Source organism: Pongo pygmaeus, chromosome 19 (assembly GCF_028885625.2).
Source record: "Pongo pygmaeus isolate AG05252 chromosome 19, NHGRI_mPonPyg2-v2.0_pri, whole genome shotgun sequence".
Taxonomy (NCBI): Eukaryota; Metazoa; Chordata; class Mammalia; order Primates; family Hominidae; genus Pongo; species Pongo pygmaeus.
The window spans coordinates 9,605,552-9,631,640 of NC_072392.2; the positions used below are offsets into that span (position 1 = coordinate 9,605,552).

A 26,089-nucleotide genomic window follows, 5' to 3' on the forward strand; every position below is an offset into this window, starting at 1 on the left:
TAATTTATTGAACAAAAAGAAATAGCATATTTTAAAAAGTTTTAATAGGTTTTTGGAGAACAGGCAGTATTTGGTTACATGAATAAGTTCTTTAGTGGTAATTTCAGAGGCTTTGGTGCACCTGAGCAATGGACACTGGACCCAGCGTGCAGTCTTTCATCCTTCACCCGCCTCCTACCCTTCCCCTCGAGTCACCAAAGTTCATTATATTGCTCTTGTGCCTTTGCATCCTAAGAAATAACATCATCTTCTAAACTTCTAAAAATAGTTTTTTATTTTTATTTCTTTGATTAGGAGCGAGGTGGAAGATTTTTCCATGTTTCTTTACCAGTTGCAAGTCTGCTCTTGGAATCATCTGTTCAATGTTCTTTTTTTTTTTTTTTTTTTTTTTGAGACAGAGTCTCGCTCTGTCACCCAGGCTGGAGTGTAGCAGTGGTGCAATCTTGGCTCCCTGCATCCTCTGCCTCCCGAGTTCAAGCACTTCTCCTGTCTCAGCCTTCCGGGACTACAGGTGTTCGCCACCACACCCGGCTAATTTTTGTATTTGTAGTAGAGACGGGGTTTCACCATGTTGGCCAGGCTGGTCTTGAACTCCTGACCCGTGGGCCACTTTACCCAGCCCATGTGTTCAATGTTCTTATGCATCTATCTATTCTGCTTTGGTCTCAATGTTTTTATGTTTCTGTAAGTTCCTTAGTTCTTGTCATATTTGCTACAAATATTTTCTCAAAACTGTCTCCTTCTTCCCCCTATCCCAATATTGGAAGATTTAGATTTATTTATATCAGACGTTATGATAAATATTTGATTTTGTGTACCAGCTTTTCTATGGTTATATTAAAAATTTTAGCCATCCGGAATTTATATTAGCTTATGTGCTTAAGCATCAATTTTTGATCTACAGTGATATACTGGAGACATGGCTTTTTAAAAACAAAGATGCCTTCTTCACCACTCTTGTGTTTTGAAGTTCTGGAGAAAACAGTAACACATAAAATGGAAATGGAGTAAAAAATATTAGAAAGAAAATTGCTAAATCATTCTAGAAATCCTTATTTTAGCTTTATTACTGTCATTAGTGACAACAGATAGAAGGTAGAAAATCAAAGGAATAATCATTTAGAATATATAAAATTAGATTTGTATTCAGAAAACAACCAGAAATATGAAATAACTAGGAATAATTTTAATAAGAAATGTTAAAAATTATCAATGTTTGGGAAATAAAACATACATACAGATAGAGTTATGCCATGTTGAAGGAGAGAAATAACCAAATCTAGGGCTGAGCACGGTGGCTCATGCCTGTAATCCCAGCACTTAGGGAGGCTGAGATGGGAGGACACACTTGAGGCCAGGAGTTCAAGACCAGCCTGGTCAACACAGCAAGCCCTTAGTGCAAAAAAAAGAAAAAGAAAAAAGAAAAGAAAAGAAAAAAAAAGATGTGAGATAAGTAACCAAATATTGCAGTTCATTCTTCCCAAGCTAGTTAACTGTTTGGGAACTGCTTTGTGCAGTTCTAGTTATGTTTCCATAGACTTTCTTTTTTTTTTTTCTTCTTTTTTTGAGATGGAGTCTCGCTCTGTTGCCCAGGCTGGAGTGCAGTGGCGCGATCTCGGCTCACTGCAACCTCCATCCCCCGGGTTCAAGTGATTCTCCTGCCTCAGCCTGCTGGGTGCCCACCACCACGCCTGGCTAATTTTTTGTATTTTTAGTAGAGACGGGATTTCACCTTGGTAGCCAGGATGGTTTCAATCTCCTGACCTCGTTTCCCGCCTGCCTTGGCTCCCCAAAATGCTGGGATTACAGGTGTGAGCCACCACCCCCGGCCTGTTTCCATAGACTTTCTAGGGGAATGTCTTCTGTAGTCATCAACAGGTTATTAAAAAAAAATTCTGAGAAATACCTGCTAAATACTTTATAACTGGAAAAAGACAAAGAACAATGTTCACTGTTAAAAAACTTTGTCATTTACAAATGAAAATAAAAAAATTGCTCATGATCCCATTATTCTATGATAACCATTTGCTACTATTTTGCCATGTATTTTCTGGTTTTTTATTTTTCTATCTATAAATATATACATAAAACAATCTCAAATATGTATTTTTGCATTTTTTCTTCTATGACCAGATTATTATTTTCTTTATCATTTGTATTTCATCAGTCATAAGTTTTAAGGCCATCTGAATATGTCATAAGTTTTCACCCAGATAACTTTGATATATACAGACATCTCTGCTTGTATCTCTCATTTCCTAAGGCAAAATCCCCAAAAGTGGAATTGCTGTTTATAGAGAGGGACATTTTTAAGGCCCTATCTTATCTTGCTTCTTGAAGTTGTCACCTCCTTTCTGAAAAGGTTGTCAGGTACTATAGCCAGGCTAAGATGAAGAGTGTCAGGCTTAAAGGATCATCATGATTAACTGGAGAGGAAGGGATTTCACATGGAAGGAAGAACAAAAGCAAAGGTCTAAGACAGGTGCAGTGGCTTACACCTGTAATCCCAGCACTTTGGGAGGCCGAGGCAGGTGGATCACCTGAGGTCAGGAGTTCAAGACCAGCCTGGCCAACATGGCGAAATCCCATCTTTACTAAAAATACAAAAATTAGCCATGTGTGGTGGCAGGCCCCTGTAATCCCAGCTACTCGGGAGGCTGAGGCAGGAGAATCGCTTGAACCCAGGAGACGGAGGTTGCAGTGAGCCGAGGTCATGCCATTGCACTCCAGCTAGGCAACAAGAGCAAAACTCCATTTCAAAAAAAGAAAAAAAAAAGTAAAGGTCTAGACTGTGGAAGTAGGAAAGCGTGTTTGGGGCAACTAGGTGGATTACTTACCTGGAGCTTTGAAACATGGAATGATATGGTTTGGGGATGAACCACAGAGGCTGCTTGGGCTATTTGGTGGTGAGCAGGAGAGTAAGGAATGATTTAGAGTCAGAGCATGACAATATTCAGCCGAGCTATAGGAAAATTGGTCTGGTCTACCATGAAGTCAATGGGTTGGCAAGGGGAGAACCTAGGGGTTGGGTCCCTCCTTAGGTAGATATTGTTGTCTGGGTCAGCTATAGGTGGAACTCAACAGTTGGAATGAGACTCTTCTATAGGGGAAGGGCGGAGACATTTGGGAGCCGCATCCAGACTGCTTAACAGCTGACCGACATGAAGGAGAACCTGAAAGATGACACCTATATTAAAAGGATGAGCTGGTTTTAGAGATTTTGAGTTGGAAGGGCTGGCTGCTCACCCAGAAGAGAATGTTGGTACGAGAAGATAGGTTTGAGGGTTGTTTGGGGGTAGGGTTACCAGACGGAAAACATACCATGCCCAGCTGACTTTTAATTGCAGATAAAAAATGAATAACTTCTTGGTGTAAATACATCCCAAATATTGCATGGGACATATTTCTACTAAAAACATATTCATTGTTTATGTGAAATTCAAATCTAACTGGGCATCTTGTATTTTTATTTACTAAATCTGGTAGCCCTACTTGGGAATCAACATGCAGAGAAGCCTGGGGGAAGAATCCAAACTAATGTGATTGACATAAAGACTCAGAGCCACACTTGGGGAGGCTGAGGCGGGCGGGATCACCTGAGATCAGGAGTTCGAGATCAGCCTGGACAACATGGTGAAACCTCATCTCTACTAAAAATACAAACATTAGCTGGGTGTGGTGGCAGGCGCCTGTAATCCCAGCTACTTGGGAGGCTGAGGCAGGAGAATCACTTGGACCCATAGGTGGAGGTTGCAGTGAGCTGAGATCGCGCCATTGCACTCTAGCCTGGGCAACAAGAGCGAAACACTGTCTTAAAAAAAAAAAAAAAGACTCAGAACCAGCATTTCAGTTAATTAAATCTTGCATTTTTGCTTTGTCTCATCCTAAAGTCTCCTTTATTTTTAGTTTTATTTTTTTGAGACAGAGTCTCACTGTGTCACCCAGGCTGGAGTACAGTGGTGCAATCTCTCCTCACTGCAACCTCTACCTCCCGGGTTCAAGCGATTCTCCTGCCTCAGTTTCCCAAGTAGCTGGGGTTTCAGATGTGCACCACCACGCCCAGCTAATTTTTGTATGTGTAGTATAGACAGGGTTTCACTATATTGGCCTGGCTGGTGTCGAACTCCTGACTTAAAGTGATCCACCCGCCTCGGCCTCCCAAATTGTTGGGATTACAGGCATGAGCCACTACACCTGGCCTCTAAAGTCTCCTTTAAATCTCAAGGGAAAATTAAAAGAAAGAAAGGAAAAAAAAAAAGCCCAGACCACCTGATTTCATTGGCAGTGGTAAGGATTGTCCTGGTCCTCAGCCTTGCTAAGACCAGTCCCTCTGGCAGGCGTGAACAGAGAACAGACCTGTGTGGAACGAGACTGGAGGCTTGGCTCTGCAGTCTAAGAGTGGGTCCCACAGCCATCATGTGCTGTGTGCATGTGCATGTGTGGACACACAGACAAGTGATTTGCTTACACCCAGATGCCCACATGCTCACACATGTATAGCAAAAGTTCCTGGAAAGATGCTGAAGGAACTGCTAAAAGTGGCTGTCCCCTGAGAAGGGGTACCATGGGATGAAGGCCAGGTAGAAGGAAGACTTCATTATCATCCTTTTTTAATTGAATTATTGTTTTTTAGTATGTGCATATATTATTCTTTGCAATAAACTTTTAAAAAGCTGGAATGCACATTTATGCAGAAAATGACAAAGATGCTACACAATTTAACAGGACAGTGCAAGGGGTACCAGGAATGCAAACGCCATGAGGGCAGTGAGTCTTCATCTGTTTTGTTCACTGTTGTATCCCCGGTCCCTAGAATAGTCCCTGGCGTGTGGTTGGCACTCAGTACATATTTATCAAAGGAGTGAAGGGCTGGCTCAACCGTTTGATGCCCTAACCACAGAAACAAGTTTGTATCCTTAAATTTTATACATATTAGAAAGAGGCAGTAGAGGAGCTACACACATGGTATTTAAGGAAATCAATTTCACTGCAAATATGGGTATTCTGAAAGAAGAAAGAGTTGAAGCTATGAGAATGAATGAAATCAGTGAGGGAGAGCAAGTAGGGCTAGAAGGCTGTTCACCATCTAGGTGAACAGAGAGAGACAACGTGAGAATAGACCAATGGAGGGAAGACTAGTGGAGCATCGTACCCCAGCAGTCACAGGAAGAGAGCTTCGGTGGGTCAGATGGTCAACAGTATCAAAATATTCAACAGAGACCACCCTGTGGGTTTTCAAAGGATGAGATACACATCAGCAGTCCTCTGGGAAGAAAATGTCTTCTCCCATATACAGAGACCCTCATACCATTTGGGGACATTGCCCCAAAAGGGCGGGCTTCGGCATGAAAGAACATTTCTGCCCCGGCTGTTTGTGTGTTGTCATCCCAGGTCAGGGCTGAATAATGACCACTCGGTAGACCTGGTGCTCATAGAGCCTTCATTTGGTTGTATAAGGGGCCAAATTCACCTCTGGATTTCCTTTTTTCCTTTCAGAATGCAGTTTCCAAGTACGGCTCTCAGTTCCAAGGCAATTCCCAGCACGATGCCCTGGAATTCCTGCTCTGGTTGCTGGATCGTGTACATGAGGACCTGGAGGGTTCATCCCGAGGGCCGGTGTCAGAGAAGGTCGGTCACTCTCAAACCAACACAATGTACTGGGTTTTCTTTTTTCCTTTAAATATTGACTCAGCTCCTCAAAACTGAATCTTGAAATTGAGATACTTAGATTCCTATATAGTCTGGCTACTATATCCACAGTCTGTTCCCTGCTCCCTTCTCTTAGCTGTGTTTGTTTTACAGAAGGCATTTCCTTCCATTCCAGTATTTCTCATTCTCTTTGTCCCAGTGATATAATGAATAGAGTTTCATTTTGGCTCAAAATATGAAAAGTCTTTTCTTTGGTTTGTATTCCGTACATTAGTGTGGTCATCCAAGGCCATGAGTACCGTTCCTTATTATTTGCAGATGGTACCATTTGAACTCTACCATTGCTTTCTCAGTTATGTAACCTACAGAGTACCAACTGTTAAACTTTTCCTCTCACGACACAGGATGGATGATTTTTACACATGTGCATTTAGCATCCCCAGGTTTTGATGGAACCCCAAACCTTTCAGAGGAGGAAAGCACTACAATAATTTGTCATAAGCACAGCTAATTGATACATCAGGTGCGGTCTTGATGGACTTTGCTCAATGATGGCTTGTGCTCTAATGCTAGTCCTTTATCTCATACTTAAGAAAGTAAAAGTGAATGAAGTTACTATATTATGAAAGTATTCATCCATTCTCACACTGCTATAAAGAAATACCTGAGGCCAGATGCGGTGACTCATGCCTGTAATCCCAGCACTTTGGAAGGCTGAGGCAGGCAGATCACTTGAGGTCAGGAGTTCAAGACCAGCCTGGCCAAGATGACGAAACCCCATCTCTATTAATAATATAAAAATGAGCTGGGCGTGGTGGCGCGCTCCTGTAATCTCAGCTACTCGGGAGGCTGAGGCAGGAGAATCCTTTGAATGTGGGAGGTGGAGTGAGCTGAGATCGCACCGTTGCACTCCAGCTTGGGTGACATAGTGAAACTCCGTCTCAAAAAAAAAAAAAAAGAAAAGAAAAGAAAAAAAAGGAGACATACCTGAGACTGGGTAATTTATCAAGGAAAGACGTTTAATTGACTCCACATGGCTGGGGAGGCCTCAGGAAACTTACAATCATGGTGGAAGGAGAAGTACGTACCTCCTTCACAAGGTGGCAGGAAAGAGAGAGTGAGGGGGAACAGCCCTTATAAAACCATCAGATCTCGTGAGAACTCACAATCATAAGAACAGCACGGGGGAAACTGTCCCCGTGATCCTATCCCCTCCCACCAGGCCCTCCCTCCACATGTGGGGATTATGGGGATTACAATTTGAGATGAGATTTGGGTGAGGACACAGAGCCAAACCATATCAATGAGTGAGCAAAGTTATTTTAAGAACATCTGTGCATAATCTGCTGTAATAGAAGAGAAGTTTCATGAGCTTTGATAATTCCATATCAATGAGTGTGCAAAGTTATTTTAACAACATCCACGAATAATCTGCTGTAATTGAAATAAAGTTTCATGAGCTTTGATAATTAATCAATAACACATACCTTTTGATGTATCACATGGCTGATCCAGTTGCAGCCACGAGAACTGTTTTACCAGTTTTTTGGTTTTGTTTTAAATCTGGAAACGTTATTCTCATCCTTTTCATTAATCAAATAAAAAAAACTCTTGGAAAGTGCTTAGATCTTTCGACCATCACCTTCCCATCCCTTCAGTGTTTGCTTGGAGCCCGTCATTCTAGCGTAATAAAGAGTGAACAGTGCAGGAAGCTTAGTCTTTTTTTCCCTTAAATTTGTCTGTTTCCTTTATGTTTTCCAACTGTTACCTTTCTATTTTTTTCTCACTTAAAATGTCAACTTACAACTTTAAGAAAAGGAGAACATAACTATATATGTTCCATGTATCAGAGAGATTGGGTAACCTTCTAAAGCCGCACAGCTAAGTAAAGGACAGAGTCAGGATTCAAGCCCAGGGGGGTCTGGTTTGAAAGCCTATTTTCATATTTTAAAAATAATCACCCCAGTCATTCCCAAAACATACAAATGAAACAAAGCAAACAATCACCACAATAAAACCCGGGAGGACCACACATTCAAAGGTCATGGTGGTTTCTCTGGGTTTTGAGATTAGGGGTGATTTCTTTTACTTACCATGATTTCCTGTCTATCTGATTCTGACCCCTTTTCGTTGTGACAGAAATTTAACTTAGTCTCACTTAAGGAAAGGGCATTTATTGACTTTTATAACTTGTGAGTCCAAGGGTCAAACCAGCTTCAGGTAGGGCTGGATCCAGGGACTCAGATCACGTCAACAGGTCTTTGACTATGTCTCTATCCCTTGTCTCTGGCTCCATTTTCAGACTGGCTCTGCCCAGATGGTAACAAGATGGCCTTCTGCAATGCTCATGTAGTCTTTAGAGCTTGGGATTCCAGAAAAAGCCCAGGGAAGAGTCCGATTGTCTCAGCTTGGTTCACATGTCCATTCCTGGGCATGTGGCCAGAAGAATGGAATATTCTAATTGGGTGCAGCTGGGTTGCATGCCTGTGGGGGTGAACGTGGGCCAAGGAGAGCTTTTATAGAAATGGAACAGTTTGCTTCCCCAAAGAAAGGAATGCTGAGCAGATAAACATATGTCTACTATACTGTATATTCCACAAGTTTATAGTGAACACATTTTGAAATCAGAAGGATATATTTTTTAAAAAGATACTGTTTATCGAATGTTTGTTATGTGCCAGGGGTCTAACTTGATGCTTTGCACAATTTATTTCTCTACCTGACACAAAGTAGACAATAAACTCTTGAAGTGATTGACTAAATTAGTTATCATGCTTTACTATTATAAGGATAACTCATATTTTACAGTTAATGGAAATTGAGGTTAAGTTGCTCAAGGTCACTCAACTTCTACTTGGTGGAGATCAAATTGAACCTGGCTCTGTCTATTTCAAAGCCAGCGTGCTGGATTCCTTTTCCTAAAGCTTTCCTCCTGCTTTCTCAATTTCCCATGGCGGGAGAGAGGAGACTTAGAAACAGGTGGTACCTCTTTCTGCTGGCTGCACAGGAAAAGCCTCTTATCCTGTTTTTCACCCTCTCCTCTCCCTAGCTAAACCAGGCAGGTCTTCCTACTTGTAAGGTAGGTGGGATAGATAGCCTTTCAATTTTCCTTTTCTATCTCTTGGTAGCAGGAAAAGGCATTGGGCCTAAGGGTGGAGAAGACCACAGAGAGGTTAAGTAACTTGCCCCAAGTCACACAGTTATTAAATGAGAGAGCTAGGTCCCAAATCCAGTAAACTCAACTCTCTAACAGGGTTCCTTAACTTCAACACTGTTGGATGTTTGTGGCCGTTTGATTCTTTTCTGAGGACAGCTGTCCTGTTCATGGTAGCATTAGTAGTACCTCTACCTCCTAGATGCCAGTCTAGTAGGCATCTAGACTAGGCATTTGACTATTTGTGATAGCCAAAAATGTCTTCAGAGATTGCCAAATGTCCCCTGGGATGGGAATGGGGATGGTGACAAAATCACCATTCCCCTAACCCAGTTGAGAGCTACTGCTCTAGAACCTTTGTTTCTTGTTGTGGTGCACCACTCCCAGACCTTTAAGATAATATTGTGTTTATTTAAGCCAAGAAGGCCTGGCAATAATTCTTTTGTTTTTGTTTTTTTTTTTTTTGAGATGGAGTCTCGCTCTGTTGCCCAGGTTGGAGTGCAGTGGCGTGATCTCGGCTCACCACAGCCTCCACCTCCCAGGTTCAAGAGATTCTCCTGCCTCAGCCTCTTGAGTAGCTGGAACTACAGGCATGTGCCACCATGCCTGGCTAATATTTGTATTTTTAGTAGAGACAGGGTTTCGCTATGTTGGCCAGGCTGGTCTTGAACTCCTGACCTCGTGATCTGCCTGCCTTGGCCTCCCAAAGTGCTGAGATTACAGGCGCGAGCCACCACGCCCGGCCAATAATTCTTTTTAACAACTTCAAGACACAAGTAAAAGCAGCCATAATTGGTTTTCCAATTTTGAATATGTCACATTGCAATATACTCCACACTACCACCAGATAGAAAGGAAATAAGAGCTTGTCCCTCTTCTGCTTAAATTCCCCCGCTGGATTCCAATAGCACGTAGAACAAAATTCAGACTCCTATGCGGCTGACGGGGCCCAGCCTGATTCCAGACCCCTCCGCCCCTCGCTGCCTGGTCTTGATCTTTCCAGCTGCTTCCTGTTCCTTAAGAGGCCAGGCATGTTAGGAATAGACCAGCCAGGCAAGACCAGGGGGTGGCTATTGGCTAGAGAGAGGAGCTTACCCCGCCCTTGGTTTGACCTGATTGAAACCAGAAAAGATCTCTTTCTCTGTCTGGGGTCAAAGCCTCTCCTGAAATTTGCTCTCAGAAAATTGGGCTGCCTGCAGAGGCCCGGCTGTGTACACTTGAAGGTAGAGAACAGAGCTGTTGGGATTATCCGGCGTGAAACTTCATTTTCCCTTTCCTAGAAGGAAAGCCACTGTCCTCTATGAAACTCTGATTTTTTTTCTCTTTGAGGTTATTTCTGTTTTTAAGACACAGGAAAGCTATGTAGCTAGATTTATTTGAAACTGGAATCAAAACCATAAGGGCCGCTTTCTTTTCTGTTAATTTACTGATCCTCAAATGTTTTCATCCTGCAAAGAGGGCACATTTTTATTACCCTGTTAGAAACCCTAACACAATCTTTTTGTCAGTTTGCTTTCCAGAAAATGCCACTCTTGCAGAATTAAGTAGGGGATGAAGCTGGGGAAAAGATCAGGAAGTTGACATATATTAAGCACTGACTATGTGCAGGGAAGATACACAATACATGTCATCTCTTGGGATTTTGTTTATTTTTATTTATTTATTTTTTTGAGACAGGGCCTCACTCTGTTGCCCAGGCTGGAGTGCAGTGGAGTGATCATAGCTCACTGCAGTCTTGGCCTCCTGGGCTCCAGCAATCCTCCTGCCTCAGCCCCCCACTAAGTAGCTGTGACTACAGGGATGCACCACTACACCTGGTTAATTTTTTAGTTTTGTAGAGACAAGGTCTCACTATGTGGTCCAGGCCGGTTTCAAACTCCTGGATTCAAGCAATCCTCCCACCTCGGCCTCCCAAAGTGCTGGGATTACAGGTGTGAGCCACTGTGCAGGTCATCCCTTGTGATTTTAATGGTAGCTCCATGAAATTGATGTGTTAGATGTAGAATGAGGCTCAGAGAGAGAGGCTGAGTGTCATTCAGCTAATGGAGCAGAGCCAGCGTGTTTGACCTCGTTGTCCATGCTTTGTGAATGACCCCCTGCTGCTCCTCACTCCAGCCTCTTTCAGGATTTTCTTTCTCCATGCCCTTCCCTGGGTAATCCTGTCCATAGCCTCTCCCAGTGCTGTTCAGTGTCATTGAACCCATTGAATTCTTGGGTTGCAAGCAACAGCAACCGACTTGAGCTGACTCAAACAAGAAGGGAACTTAGGAGAAGGCCAAGGAGCCCCACCCTCAATGACAGGGAAAGCTGAAGGACCAGCGTGGAACTGTCAAGAATCAGGCAGCTGTGAGGGTATCTCAGCAGCAGGAACTGCTCCATTTTCTTCCCTGGACAGCACAGCCCACAAAAATGTTTTCAGCCTTTGGCCACTCTGTTCATGATTCACTTTCAGAGTAGGAACATCTCAGTGTGGCTTGCTTGGGCCATGGGCCTATCCCTTGGTAGGCGAGGGCAGGACCCCTGATTAAAGAGCCCTCCCCATGCATGGACTGGATTCAGGGTTCCAAAACAGGGGTTGCTACTACCAGAGGAGGAGTAGTGGATACGGGGCAGTCAAAATACGCTAGGGTCCGCTATGCATCCAAGTTACCTCCTCCAAGTGCCCTTCCCCTATTTGTCATGAGTGTCTCTGCCTGGATATTGAGTCACCTCAAACCCAGCATGCCCATCCCAAACCCACGTCTCCTTTTGACTTTACCTCTCTGTGAATGGAACAGGGGTTCTCCAGGCACCAGACTGGATCCTTGGAGTTGATCACGTTCCTCCACTCCCACAATCAGGGGCTGAATGGTGAGCTACGTCCACAGGTGTCCTGAATCCATCCCTCCTTTTCATCTTCTTGTCTCCTGTTCTACCTTATCCTGTTGTTTCCTGAACCCTTGAGCTTCCTAATCTGTGTCCTAACCTCCAAACTTATAATTCTTCATCTGGGAGTCAGTAGCTGCCAAGTTAAAGCATCTCTCTGAGCGTGTTGCTACCATCTGAGTTCAAAACTCATCAGGTACTCCTCCTTGTGTAATAACAACTGCCACCTACACTGTGCTTTGTACCAGGCATGGTTCTAAGTGTTTTGTATATATGCTCTCTTTTTCTTTTTTTTTTTTTTTTTGAGGCAGAGTCTTGATCTATTGCCCAGGCTGGAGTGCAGTGGTGCGATCTCAGCCCACTGCAACCTCTGCCTCCTGGGCTCAAGCAATTCTCCTGCCTCAGCTTCCTGAGTAGCTGGGATTACAGGTGTGCACCACCACACCCGGCTAATTTTTGTATTTTTAGTGGAGATGGGATTTTACCATGTTGGCCAGGCTGGTCTCGAACTCCTGACATCAAGTAATCCACTCACCTCGGCCTCCCAAAGTGCTGAGATTACAGGCGTGAGCCACCGTATCCAGCCTTGCGTTTTATATATATAAACTCTTTAAATACTCAGAGCATCCCTATCAGACAGGTACTGTCATTATCCCTTTATTATAGTTGAGAAATCATGGAACAGAGATTAAGTAACTTCTTTAGCTGGATCAGAGCAGTCGAGTAACTTGTAGTCAAGTACTGGTGTGGGGATTTGGATGTTCTTTTTTTTTTTAAGATGGAGTCTTGCTCTGTCACCCAGGCTGGAATTCAGTGGTGTGATCTCGGCTCACTGAAAACTCTGCCTCCCAGGTTCAAGCGATTCTCCTGTCTCAGCCTCCCAAGTAGCTGGGATTACAGATGTGCGCCACCATGCCTGGCTAATTTATGTATTTTTGGTAGAGACGGGGTTTTACCATGTTGGCCGGGCTGGTCTTGAACTCCTGACCTCGGGTGATCCACCTGCCTCAGCCTCCCAAAGTGCTGGAATTACAGGCGTGAGCCACTGCGCCCGCCCAGACATTCTTTTTGTTTGTTTGTTTTTGTTTGTTTGTATTTTTGAGATGGAGTTTTGCTCTTATTGCCCAGGCTGGAGTGCAGTGTTGCAATCTCAGCTCACTGCAACCTCTGCCTCCAGGGTTCAAATGATTCTCCTGCCTCAGCCTCCTGAGTAGCTGGGATTACAGGCGCCTGCCATCATGCCTGGCTAATTTTTTGTATTTTTAGTCGAGACGAGGTTTCACCATATTGGCCAGGTTGGTCTTGAACTTCTGACCTCAGGTGATCCACCCGCCTCGGCCTCCAAAAGTGCTGGGATTACAGGTGTGAGCCACTGTGCCCAGCCCGATTTGGACATTCTTGACCCAGGTACCATGCTGTTCACTGAGCCAGGTAGTCTCTCTTAGGACATACAAGTCCCCACCCACTGTGGCACCAGACTCACTTTCCAGCCCTGTTTTCTACTTCCCTTTGCACTTCCTGTATCCTAGGCAAATTGGGTGTCGTAAAATATTAGGACATATAAGAATGCCCATTTTGAGCACTCATAACTTGTTCGTCTCAATATTTTAATATGAAAAATTTCAAACATATGGAAAAGTTGAATTAATTATGCAGTAAACACTCCTCCCCATCACCTAGATTCTACAACTTACGTTGTACTAAATTTGCTTTATCACACATTTACCCATCTGTCTCTCTATCCACTCATTACTCATATCTTTTTTTTCCCTCATCTTATTTTTTGGATGTACTTTGAAGTAAATTGCACACCTTACCCCAGACGCTTCACATATGTTCCTTTTGCCTGGTTCTGTCGTCTGCTTTCTAAAATCCTTCAACATTTACCTCTAATGTCACCCAGGTCTTTACGTACCTCACTGCCTGCCTGTTCTTCTAAAGGTATATATAGACACATGCACGATGTATCTATGGCATTCAAGTTTCATGGTGGAAATGTTAAGAAAAATTGTCTAAAAAGACTCCATGGGGAGAGTGATGATGAAAAAGTTGAGAGATGCTGCTCTAGGGCATATTTTATGTGGGGCCTTGCATAGATTTTTTTTTTTTTTTTTTTTTTTTTGAGACAGAGCCTTGCTCTGTCACCTAGGCTGGAGTGCAGTGGCACGATCTCGGCTCAGTACAAGCTCCGCCTCCCGGGTTCACGCCATTCTCCTGCCTCAGCCTCCCAAGTAGCTGGGACTACAGGCGCCCGCCACCACGCCCAGCTAATTTTTTGTATTTTTAGTAGAGGTGGGGTTTCACCGTGTTAGCCAGGATGGTCTCGATCTCCTGACCTCGTGATCCACCCGCCTCGGCCTCCCAAAGTGCTGGGATTACAGGCGTGAGCCACCGCGCCCGGCCGATATTTATATAGGTACGTTTATATTTTACTAAATAGCGTTATATTATGAGTGGCTTTGATTCTGGGATTGCTCTTAGAGACAGACCTCTTCCAGGGCAGAAATTTTGGCATAACAGGGCCTTAATCAAAATATTGTGTCCCATGTGTGGTAGGGAATAGGCAGGAGGTAAAGAATAAATTTAGGGAAACTAGAAAGGTTGTATAACTCATTTTGGAAGTGGTAGGGGTCCAGAGGAGGTTGGTGGCATCAGGGCACACAGAAGCCCTGAGGTGAGATAGGCTAAAAAATGACCCCCAAAGATATGAGGTCCTAATTGCTGCATCTTGTAGATGTTGTCTGTATTAGTCTGTTTTCACACTGCTATAAAGGAATACCTGAGACTGGGTAACTTACAAAAGAAAGAAGTTTAATTGACTCACAGTTCCACATGACTGGGGAGGCCTCAGGAAACTTACAGTCATGGTGGAGGGGGAAGCAGGCACCGTCTTCACAAGGTGTCAGGAGAGAGAAGAGTGAGCAGCAAAGGGGGAAGCACCCCTTATAAAACCATCAGATCTCATGAGAACTCACTCACTCACATGAGAACTGCATAGGGGAACCACCCGCATGATCCAATCACCTCCCACCAGGTCTCTCTCTAGACATGCGGGGATTGTGGGGATTACAATTGAAGATGAGATTTGGGTAGGGACACAGCCAAATTATATCATTACCTTCTATGGTAAAGACTTTGGAGATGTGATTAAGAATCTTAAGATGGGGTCATTAACCTGGATTATCCCAGTGGGCCCTAAATGTGCTACCAGTGTTCTTGTGAAAGAGAGGCTGGGGGAGATTTGAGAGACACACAGGAGAAAGCTATGTGAAGACAGAGCAGAGAGAGAGAGTTGAAGATGCTAGCCTTGAAAACTGGAGTGATGTAGTCACAAGCCAAGGAATTCCGGCAGCCACCAGAGTGAAAGAGTCAAGGAAGAGGCTCTCATCTAGAGCCTCTGGAGGGAGTGCGGCCCTGCCAACACCTGGATTTCAGTTCAGTGATACTGATTTTGGATGTCTGCTCGTGAGAACTGTCAGAGAATAAGCTATTGTTTACAGCCCCCAGTTTGTGATAATTTGCTGTCGCAGCCATAGGAAACAAGGAAACGCAAGGGGAATGCAAAGGACACGAGGACTGATGGACGGAGTGAAGGAAGCTTGTGTACCAAATTGAAAAACGAAAAGCCTCATTTGCCTGCAAAAGAGAATACTCATGTGAAACTGACTCCTGAGAAAATGTGGGCAGGAATGATTTAGCAGGCAGGTGGAAGGTGGAGAGATTTGGTGTGGATGCATTTGAGGTGATGGCAAGCCCACCCAATAAATATACAAGAGGCATCTAGACATTGAAGCCGAGTGGGACAGAGATAACGCACAGGGCCGTCCATCCAGGGGGAACGGGTGAGGCTGGTGAGAATGAGTGAGCATCCGCCAAGGTTCAGGCTCAGGTTTGCTCTTTTAATGCACGTACACTTCTTGTCCCAGACAATTTGGAAGGTCAGGGGATTGAAAGAGCTTTGAGTTATGGTAAAGGTAGCACTGAAGGTTGAGACTCTACAGAGGCCCAGAAAGGAATGATGCGGGCCCGGGAGGAAGCATGGACTCGGTGGTCTGGAAGCAGTTGAGTGACGAGAGGTGTATCTAATCTGGCTTCCTTTCCTCATTTCTTTGCAGCTTCCGCCTGAAGCCACTAAAACCTCTGAGAACTGCCTGTCACCATCAGCTCAGCTTCCTCTAGGTCAAAGCTTTGTGCAAAGCCACTTTCAAGCACAATATAGGTAAGATGGGGATGTGTTTAGAATGTATCACCCAAGGGCTCCACAAACTCAATTCCTGGTAACCAGTCTCCCATTGCCAGATTTACCCTGAGATTTCAAAACAACAAAACCACAAACACCCTTCTCTCTCCCATTATAAATCCTGACTAAGCACACACTCCTGTTGTCTCTGACTTTTAGTATTTCTTCTTTTCCTTCTTCTTAGCTTCTGGGCCCTCCACCTTACTTGAAAGAGGGGTGATAAGAGGGTGATTCTACAGAAGGTAAATGTGAGCTGGGATCTCACTAGCAAGCAGTCACTCTGAAGTTGGAGAGACCCTTCCTGTTTGTTCTCTCTCCAGAGAGCCCAACTTAACAAGTCATTCTGAGCTCAAGAGTTCCAAGCATCATGGAGGATATAAAAATATATATACAGCCTGGGCAACATAGGGAGACCCCATCTGTGCCAAAAAAAAAACAAAAAAAAAACAAAAAAAACCACAAAACCTAGCCAAGTGTGGCCCGTGCCTGTGGTCCCAGCTACTCAGGAGGCTGAGATAGGAGGATTGCTTGGGCCCAGGAGGTCAAGGCTGTGATCGAGGTGGGAATACAGTGAGCCGTGATCACACCACTATACTCCAGCGTGGGCAACAGAGTGAGACCTATCTCAAAAAAATAAGTAAATAAATAAATAAATAAACAATGAAAAAAGTTATACAGCCTTTGGCTTCAGAAAGTATGTGTTCTCTTTGAGCTTTTATATATGAAAGTGCAGAGACTCATACAAGGCAGAATAGTTTCAATATTATAATGTTCAGTGAAAGCACTGACAGCAGTGAAAGGTCAGAGAAGGGAGAAAACCCCATGGGCTTCTCAGAGGAAGTGTGCCTTTTTTTGGCCTCTGCGGGATGAATAGAAGTACGAATGAGTAGGAAGATAGTCAACAAGAACAAATGCAAGCTTAAAGGTGGGAATGAGCACAGTGGTCAGGATTTAGAAGAGGAAGCCATTGGTTACAGAGAGCCTCCTCTAGGTAAGATGCTTGCCTGTGTGTGTATGTGTGTATGTGTGTGCATGTGTGTGCGTGTGTCTGTGTGTTGCCAATATATATATTCATGTGTTTGTATGTGTGTGTGTGTCTATATATATTTTAAGCCTTACAAAAAGTCTCAGGGCTCTTTGGGAAGTTGGGCTTTTTCTACAGACACATGATAAGTGGCAGAACCAGGATTTGTCCCCTGAAATATCTCTAAAGCACAAGTCCTGCCTTTTTGCTTTCTTTGCAATTCCTCTGTTGTTTTTCCAGCTAACCTTGTTCATTCATTGTGATTCTCTGCTGCTCCTCCAATTTCACAGAAACTCTGTTCTCTATTATGGATACCAAAACAAGTTTTTTGTATTTTTCTTCTGGATGTTGCACTAAATCATTTCAAAGCTGTGCTTTTCTCCGAGTTGTCTGGACAATATTTCCTTTGCATTGCTCTGCAGTGGTTTTTTGGAGGTCTCCAGGTGGTTTTCTTCTCTTATTGACTTCTCTTCAAACAAGGAAATAATTATTCAGTCTTCTGGAATTTCCTTGCTTATAGCCATTTACTTCCATACTTTTTGGGGATTTGTATTCTTTGTGTTTGCACAGCAAGAGGTCACTTAAAACTGCCCGGAAACTATCCTGATTTAGGATTCATGTTATATTCAATAACCACTGAAAAGATAAATAGGGTATAATTACTGTCTTTAGAGGTTGATTGTTTATTTAGGAAGACCAAATAGTCTTTGAAACTAAGCTGCTTTCCACTGGTGAAGAAAAATGTATAGCACTTGACAAGTTCTCTCACCCTCTGCCTCACCAGGGACAGGGACCCTGAAGAAACAGCCAGGATGACTATGGGCTCTCTGTTCCTGCTTGCGGTTGTTTAGCATACAGGGTGAAGAGGATCTCACCTCTATGAGCTCAGATTTCTCTGTCATGCCTGAAGAAATCCTTGCTCGTTTCCTGAGGGATGTGGTAACTCTCCAGGAGGTATGCAGAGAGGAAACCTAGATTATGTGGTCACCAGCTTTGAAAGCTACTGGCCATGAAAGCCGCTTGTAGGGCACCTGTCTTATTTTTTTATTTATTTATTTTTTATTTTTTTTGAGACAGAGTCTCCCTGTGTCGCCCAGGCTGGAGTGCAATGGCACAATCTTGGCTCACTGCAACCTCTACTTCCGGGGTTCAAGTGATTTTCCTGCCTCAGCCTCCTGAGTTGCTGGGATTACAGGTGTGCGCCACCATGCCTGGCTAATTTTTTTTTTTTTTTTTTTAATTTTTAGTAGAGACGGGGTTTTACCATGTCGGTCAGGCTGGTCTCGAACTCCTGACCTTGTGATCCACCTGCCTCGGCCTCCCAAAGTGTTGGGATTACAGACGTGAGCCACCAGGCCCGGCCGGGCATCTGTCTTCTCTTCAGGTGCCCAACGCAGAGGGTGCTAGAACCAAAAATAAGGAGACAGAGGAAAAGCATAGAGAAAGAGGAAGAAGAATATTCAGAATGAGGGAAAGGAATATTTCGAATACTAAACTTAGAATTTAGTATAAGGTGAAGGCATGTTAGAGAGAGGGGAGGGATCACTGATCATCGCCAGCAGGTCGAATTCATCTGTGTCCTTGTACAATTAATTCACCTATTTCTCTATTCATTTCCCCTCTCATCCACATACTGTTCTTCCTTCTTTCAAATATTCAAGTGCCTGCTAATGGGCTTGGTCCAATAGTTACCATGAGGAGTAGAACTCCTGGCTGAATCTTTGTTGATTCTTTAGATATTTCATTCATGCCCTACTGCGTGCTGGGTTGTCTTGTAGGTGCTGTGAACAAGACTCAGCCCCTGTTCTCAGGGAGCTCACATTCTACCTAGGGGAATGCTAGATAATGTACAAGTAAACAACAACCTGTGATAGGCATCAGCGGAAAGATAAGGAGTCACTTGGGAGGCGGGGAAGTGGCCCACATTCCATAAGGCGGGCATGGAGGTCTTCTTTTCGGAGCTGAAAACAGAGTGACAAGGAGTCTACCATTTTAATAACTGGGCACAGAGTATTCCAGGAAGAGGACACAGCACAGGCAAAGGGCCAGAAGTGGGAATAATCCTGGCAAGTTCAAGGAACGAAAAGGCCCAAGGTAGCTGCCAAGAAGTGAGTAGAGTAGCTGGGATTACAGGCATGCACTGGAGATGGCTGGAGAGGTGGGTGGGGACCTGGTAGGGCAGGTTTTCAGTCCAAGTGTGAGGGTTTTAGTCTCAAGGGCACAGGAAGACACTGCAGAGTTAAAGGAGGGAGTGATCTAGTTCATTAGTTTCAGAGGTGACTGCCTTTTTTTTTTTTTTTTTTTTTTTTTGAGACGGGGTCTCATGCTATCACCCAGGCTGGAGTGCAATGGCGCGATCTCGGCTCACTGCAACCTCTGCTTCCCAGGTTCAAGCCATTCTCCTGCCTCGGCCTCCCAAGCAGCTGGGACTACAGGCGTGCGCCACCATGCCCAGCAAATTTTTGTATTTTTAATAGAGATGGAGTTTCATCATGCTGGCCAGGCTGGTCTCGAACTCCTGACCTCTAGTGATCCACCTGCCTCGGCCTCCCAAAGTGCTGAGATTGCAGGCGTGAGCCACTGCACCCAGCCCAGAGGCAATTGCTTTTTATGAGCAATGCAGGGAGGCGAGAGGAGGCAGGAGCAACAGTTGGTGTTGCCACTGTGGTCCCAGTGGGAGAGCAATGGTGGTTGGAACTGCAGAGGTGGCGGTAGAGATGGAGAGAAGTGGAGGGGTTCAGAGTATGTTTTTGGATGGAGAGTCAGCATCTTTCCATTAGTCCTTCCACCCCTCACCCCTTACCCCAGTCTTGCTAACGGGGTGAGGGGTGGAGGAACTAAGGGAGAGATGAGAATCTAGGGTGACTCTTGGGTTTTTCTATGATTATAACTGGTGAGTGCTTCGGAGGAAAAATCGAGGGTGCTTGGAAGTACATGCCTGACTTGGCATGGGATGAATCGGGGGTGGGGAGGACTTCCGAGGAAGTGACATTTGAGCTGATTGGATATTAAGGACCATCAATGCCCTTTGGGTATTTTTCCTATAGCATGATGAGTAAGAGGCGAGGTGTTCACGCTAAAGATGAACTGGCAATGGCTAAAAATGCCAGCTTTGTGCCTGCTGATAAAGACAAGGTGTCATCAGGGATGCCTTGAGGTCTGAGAGGTGGTTTTCTGCAGTGGTCAGTGGGGGAAGTGCCCGGCTGGCATCTCCTGCTGTCCCTGACTCTCTCCTGGCCTCCTCTCCCTGGGGAGGGCTTGCCTGGCATGGCATCAGCCTTCTTGATGTAATTGAGAGATGGATGTGTTATTATGGGTTAATTCAGAGGCATCTTCCCTTAAACCCCTTTTAAGGGGCTGAGTTTTTGACTTTGGCTGGGGGAGAGAAAAGGAACCTCCAGTACTAGAGTACCGAAGATCCTGGACTATAGCAAAGATATTTAGTTATTCTATGTGTTTATCATCACAGTCTAAAAATGTCTGCAAGTCTAACAACCAACGATTGTGGCTATGTTGGAGTTTTGGCCAGAGGAGGGAGTGTGTGTGTGTTCACAAATTCTTCATGTCCTTCATAACCTTTATCCACAGAAAGTCTAAGGATGTTTTTGAAGGCTTCCTCAGAACAGATCTTGGAAATGTGAGATCTTGCTTACGTATTGGCATAATTACTGTTGTTTGTGTAGACGTCAGATCCACTGTCCAGTGAGCAGGTAAAGTGGACTGGGTTTGAGGTGAAAGATGTGTGTGTATTTGGCAGCAGTTAAAGTGCAGAGTGACAAGAAATTCAGGGGCAAAGCCTGGGGCTCTTTGGTGGGCGTTTGTAGCAGGTGGAAAAGCAAACCACAGCCCTGAGTTTTAATAGCACTGACGGGGTTAGCTTTGTTAACAGAAGCAATTTGACAAGGAGAATGAATACCTTAGGGAAATGGGCCTGTGAACATTGAAAGGCAGTAGGGTGATTTTCTGTTCCTTTTCCCCTTGAGTGCGCTTGTGAGACAACAGGGAAGGACTGTGAATGTCCTGGAGGGAATGGGGAGAACAGAGGCATCCATCAGGCCACATTGGGGTATTGCTCTAGCCTGGTAACGTGGCCAGAACTTTTTGTAAAAGCGAAGCTGCCTCTCCATCTTCTTCCAGATCTGTTGGTCACATCAGTCTGTCCGTATTTCTCAACCTTTGATGCATGGACATATTTGACATCTTTCCTATAGTTTATTATGAAAACATTGTACTTTTTCATTCTTTATTTTTATTTTTTTGAGACGGAGTTTTGCTCTTGTCACCCAGGCTGGAGTGCAATGGCGCGATCTCAGCTCACTGCAACCTCCACCTCCCGGGTGCAAGCGATTCTCCTGCCTCAGCTTCCCAAGTAGCTGGGATTATAGGCACCTGCCACCACGCCCGGCTAATTTTTGTGTTTTTAGTAGAGATGGGGTTTCACCATGTTGACCAGGTTGATTTCCTGCTCCTGACCTCAGGTGATTGCCCGCCTCAGCCTCCCAAAGTGCTGGGATTACAGGCATGAACCACTGCGCCTGGCCAACGTTTTCATTCTTTCACTATAAATTTTGCCCGTTCTGTTTTTTTTTCTACAAACCACTCATTGCTTGCTAGCTGATAGGAGTTGGTGGCTCAATGTAAAAGTCATATTCCTGAACCAGTTTAATATGTTGCAATGCTTCAAGAAAAATGCAACCCGGCATAGTTTTAGTAGGCTAAAAAGCATGAAGACGTCAATGAAAAACATTCTCTCTCATTGGTTTATATACTTGTGAAATGGGAATTTGGGAATTTCCCAATGACCCAAGTATATCCTTCAGGCCAATTTTTTGCCTAGGTACGTGATGGACAGAGGTGGAGAAGGATTGGAGGAGAGACGCAGTGGCAGAGGAGACCCCAGAAATGTTGGATTTCTGGCTGGCTGGTGCTCATTGTCTGATACAATGCTTTCAACAAAAACACTACCAGGGGTCTCCCAAAGGGAAATGACCTGAGGCAGCAGGAGTGATGGAATGTCCAGTACTGGGGCCTGTTTTCTATAATCAGGTTGATGGTCTGATAAGTTATATCCAAGATAACTGACTTGTAATGGGCAGATCACCCAAGATTGCCTTGGGCGACACCCTCCTGTTTATGTTCCTGTTTGTCCCTGGATTTTCCTATTTGTCTGCTCAGTGGAAAACCAATCAAACGAGATGGGCACTTTCCACAAGGACTCAGGAAACCTGTTCTGATACCAGCTTTGGCTTACTTGCTGACTTATCCCAGTAATGTCATACAGTGCTAAGAGTATGGACTTCAGAGTCAGACTGCCAGGGCGGTCTTGTTCTGTGTCCTCAGTGAAGTTAATGTAGATTTTAGGATTAGTAACATAGCATGCAGAAATCCCTTGTATCTTGGAAGAATATGGTGCATTATATGATAAGAGAAAGAAAATTGGTATGTACACGTGGAATATAAAAGTTGCATTTCAGCTGGGGGCAGTGGCTCACGCCTGTAATCCCAGCACTTTGGGAGGCCGAAGTGGGTGGATCACAAGGTCAGGAGTTCGAGACCAGCCTGGCCAACATAGTGAATCCCCTGTCTCTACTGAAAAAAATACAAAAAATTAGCCGGGCGTGGTGGTGGGCACCTGTAATCCCAGCTACTCAGGAGGCTGAGGCAGGAGAATCGCTTGAAACTGGGAGGCGGAGGTTGCAGTGAGTTGAGGTCGCGCCATTGCACTCCAGTCCGGGTGACAGTGCGAGACTCCGTCTCCAAAAAAAAAAAAAAAAGTTGCATTTCACTTTCAGAGATCCATTCTAAAGTAAAGGAGTATTAAGTTTAAAAGAGTTGAAAGAATATAAATGAACATTATATATATCTACTCTGAACCAATTGACACCTCACCGACTTCTACTAAAGAACACAGGAATGATATGAGCACGGAGTCTGGAAACCGAGCCTAGCTTTCTTACTTAAGAGCCGTGTGTTCTTCAGCAAATTACTTAACCTCTGTGTGCTTCAGATTTCTCTTCTGTAAAATGGGTATAATATCGGTTGCTATGGGTGGTAAATGGGTTCATCTATGCTAAGTGCTCAGAATGATGCTTGGTTCTTAGTACATGCTATTTCAATGTTAGTTATTACTTTAAGGAGCTATTTCTTATTGTTTCTTCTTCTGTACAATAAGGAGGGTGAGCAGTGTCAGTGATTCTCTACTATGGGTGAACACTAGGGTCATCTGGGGAGCTTAAAAGCTTAGGATTTTAGAAAGATTTTGATGTCTGGACCCCTCTCTACCCACCTTGAAACAATCTCTGGGAGTGGGGCCTGGACATTGGAATTTGTAAAAAAAGGCTTCCTGTGGTTCTGGGGCACAGTGAGGCTGAGAAGCAGGGGAAGAGATGGTCCTGAGATCCCTTCAGCTTGGAAGTTGGCATGCTGGGTTTGTATGGCAGGGGCGGGTTATAGCTTCCCTTCCCATACTCAGTGCATTTATATGTGTCACTAAACATTCTTTTCCCTTTTAAAAAAACGGAGGTGAAAGTCCTGTAACATAAAGTTAAGCATTCTAAAGCATACAATTCAGTGACATGTACACTCACAGTGTTGTGCAGCTACCACCTCCTAGTTCCTAAACATTTCATCACCCCAAAATAAAACCTGGTACCCAGTAAGCAGTCAGCCTCATCCTCCCTTCCCTCAGCTCCTGGCAACCACCAATTTGCTTTCTGTGTCTATGGCATTACCTGTTCTGGATACTTCATATAAACGGGATCCTACAATATGTGGGCTTTCACGTCTGGCTTCTTTCACTTAGCGTATTGTTTTCAAGGTTCATCCACGTTGTAGTATGGACCAGGGGTTCATTCCTTTCTATGGCTGAGCTGTACTCCACTATGTGGATGTATCATATTCTGTTTACCCATTTGTCTGTTGATGGACGGTTGGGTTGTTCCCACCTTAACTATTGTGAATAGAGCAGCTATGAACACTTGTGTACGAGTATTTGAACACCTGTTCTCAATTCTTCTGGGTATGTACCTAGGAGTGGGATCACAGGGAGTGGAAATGCAAGGATAATTCTGTATTGAATTTTATCACCAAATTGCTTTATGTGTGATTAAACGTTCGCCTCTGTTCTTCACCCTCACAGATCTTCCTTGACTTGTCCCCACTGCCTGAAACAGAGCAACACCTTTGATCCTTTCCTGTGTGTGTCCCTACCCATCCCCTTGCGCCAGACGAGGTACGTGAGTGTCGCGGCTTGCCCAGTGAACTTGACTTCCATCCTTACTCATTACGGGGAACCTTCTGGCCTCACACCTGCCATTTTCTCTCCTTTGCTTCTCAGCCAGCATTTCTCTGGAAACCAGCCTTATAGCTGGATGACATTCAACTATTGAAATTGACAGAGTGAAAGGTTACTGTTTTCCTTCTCTAGCTGAGGAAGGAATTATGAATGTTTGGCACAATTGCCAGACTTAGATCTGTGGCCCATTCAGAAGCTGGCACGGACCCATTGGTCTCACTTAGTGAGACAGGGGCAAACTAGAGAAAATCTGTGGCCACCTGCTTTTTTTTCCCCAGCTTTATTTCAATTTCAAAAATCTATTTTCTTCTTTGGGAAGGTGTAGGAAAAAGATTTCTTTAAGGAGCAAAGAAAGAGGAAAAGGGTTGTTTGGGGAAGATGAGAAAAAAAAGAAAAGCGGAGGTAGGGCTGGGTAACAGGCACCATGGGCCGAGTTCTATAAAAATAAGCCCAAATCTTAGCAGTGACCGGGAAGGCAAATGGCCAATGTCAGTGTCCTGGCATGTGGGTGAGCTCCTATGTGGGGTGTCTTCTCTGGCATTGGAACAGAGGTATTTCTTCTTTATGTTCCCCATCTTCTCTTACCCTCTTCCTATTGACATCCCCTGCCTTTAGGATGCAGCTGAAGACATAACATCTTCAGAAGGCCTTCCTTGGCAACTCAATCTCCCTTTCTGCTCTAAAATTGTGTGCTGCTGATCTTCTGCACTGCAAATATAACTACTGGCTTATACTATAACATGGCTTATGCTGTCTATCATCAGTGACACCATCAGATAATGTCAACTTATAGATGTGATGATCTAAGACTCCCAGCCTGACACAGCACAGCACAGTGGTCAAGACCACTGACTCTGGAGCCAGACGGCCCAGGTTCGAATCCCAGCTCTATTAATTAATTACCTGTGTGACTTGGGCAGTTATTGGATTAGACATCAAGAGAAACGGTAGCTGCAAGAGTGGGCCTTCATATGCTGGTGGGAAGGGGAAGCAGAGATTTCCAAAGGAGACTCTCTCTCATTAAGGAGAATGTCATCAGTAGTGTTGATTTGTACTGAAAAAAACACCTTGACTGCTTTAATTTTCAAACTTTGGAGTTTGTTTTTGTTTAAGCTTACCTATATAACAACTAGAACCTTGAGATTGGACGTCTCTATGGTGATTCTTAATCAAATACTTTTTCCCCCAATTCTCTGGAAAAGTAATTTAGAAGATTTGGCTCTACCCCGCCACCTGGTGACAATGTACCAAGTACAGGGACACAACCAGGAAGCAGAGATTAAGTATGTGCTGAACTTGATCCATTATCTTTCTTTTTTTCTTTCTTTTTGAGACGAAGTCTCGCTGTGTCACCCAGGCTGGAGTGCAGTGGTGCCATCTCTGCTCACGCAAGCTCTGCCTCTCAGGTTCAAGCGATTCTCCTGCCTCAGCCTCCCGAGTAGCTGGGATTACAGGCATCCGCCACCACACTCAGCTAATTTTTTTGTACTTTTAGTAGAGACGGGGTTTCACCATGCTGGCCAGGCTAGTCTCGAACTCTTGACCGCAGGTGATCCAGCTGCCTCGGCCTCCCAAAGTGCTAGGATTACAGGTGTGAGCCACTGTGCCTGGCTTTGATCCGTTACCAACAATGTCATTCACAGTTCATGTCAGTCCTTTAAGGGTGTTGCCCCTTCCTATTTTCCAGGTTCTTGAGTGTCACGTTGGTCTTCCCCTCTAAGAGCCAGCGGTTCCTGCGGGTTGGCCTGGCCGTGCCGATCCTCAGCACAGTGGCAGCCCTGAGGAAGATGGTTGCAGAGGAAGGAGGCATCCCTGCAGATGAGGTGTGATAGAATTGCCCTGGGGCCTGGTCATTGGATGACA

General features: G+C 44.5%; 1 protein-coding gene across 2 annotated transcripts in view; it reads left to right on the forward strand.

The window, feature by feature from the left end:
- Positions 1 to 26,089, forward strand: part of USP43 (ubiquitin specific peptidase 43) — an 83,781-nt gene that overhangs the window by 5,392 nt on the left and 52,300 nt on the right. For both annotated transcript variants that reach the window (XM_054459042.2, XM_054459043.2), the window contains exons 2-5: positions 5,497 to 5,628; positions 15,784 to 15,887; positions 24,071 to 24,163; positions 25,914 to 26,049. In XM_054459042.2, coding sequence (XP_054315017.2) covers positions 5,497 to 5,628; positions 15,784 to 15,887; positions 24,071 to 24,163; positions 25,914 to 26,049 — 465 coding nt within the window. The remainder of the gene's footprint in view (positions 1 to 5,496; positions 5,629 to 15,783; positions 15,888 to 24,070; positions 24,164 to 25,913; positions 26,050 to 26,089) is intronic.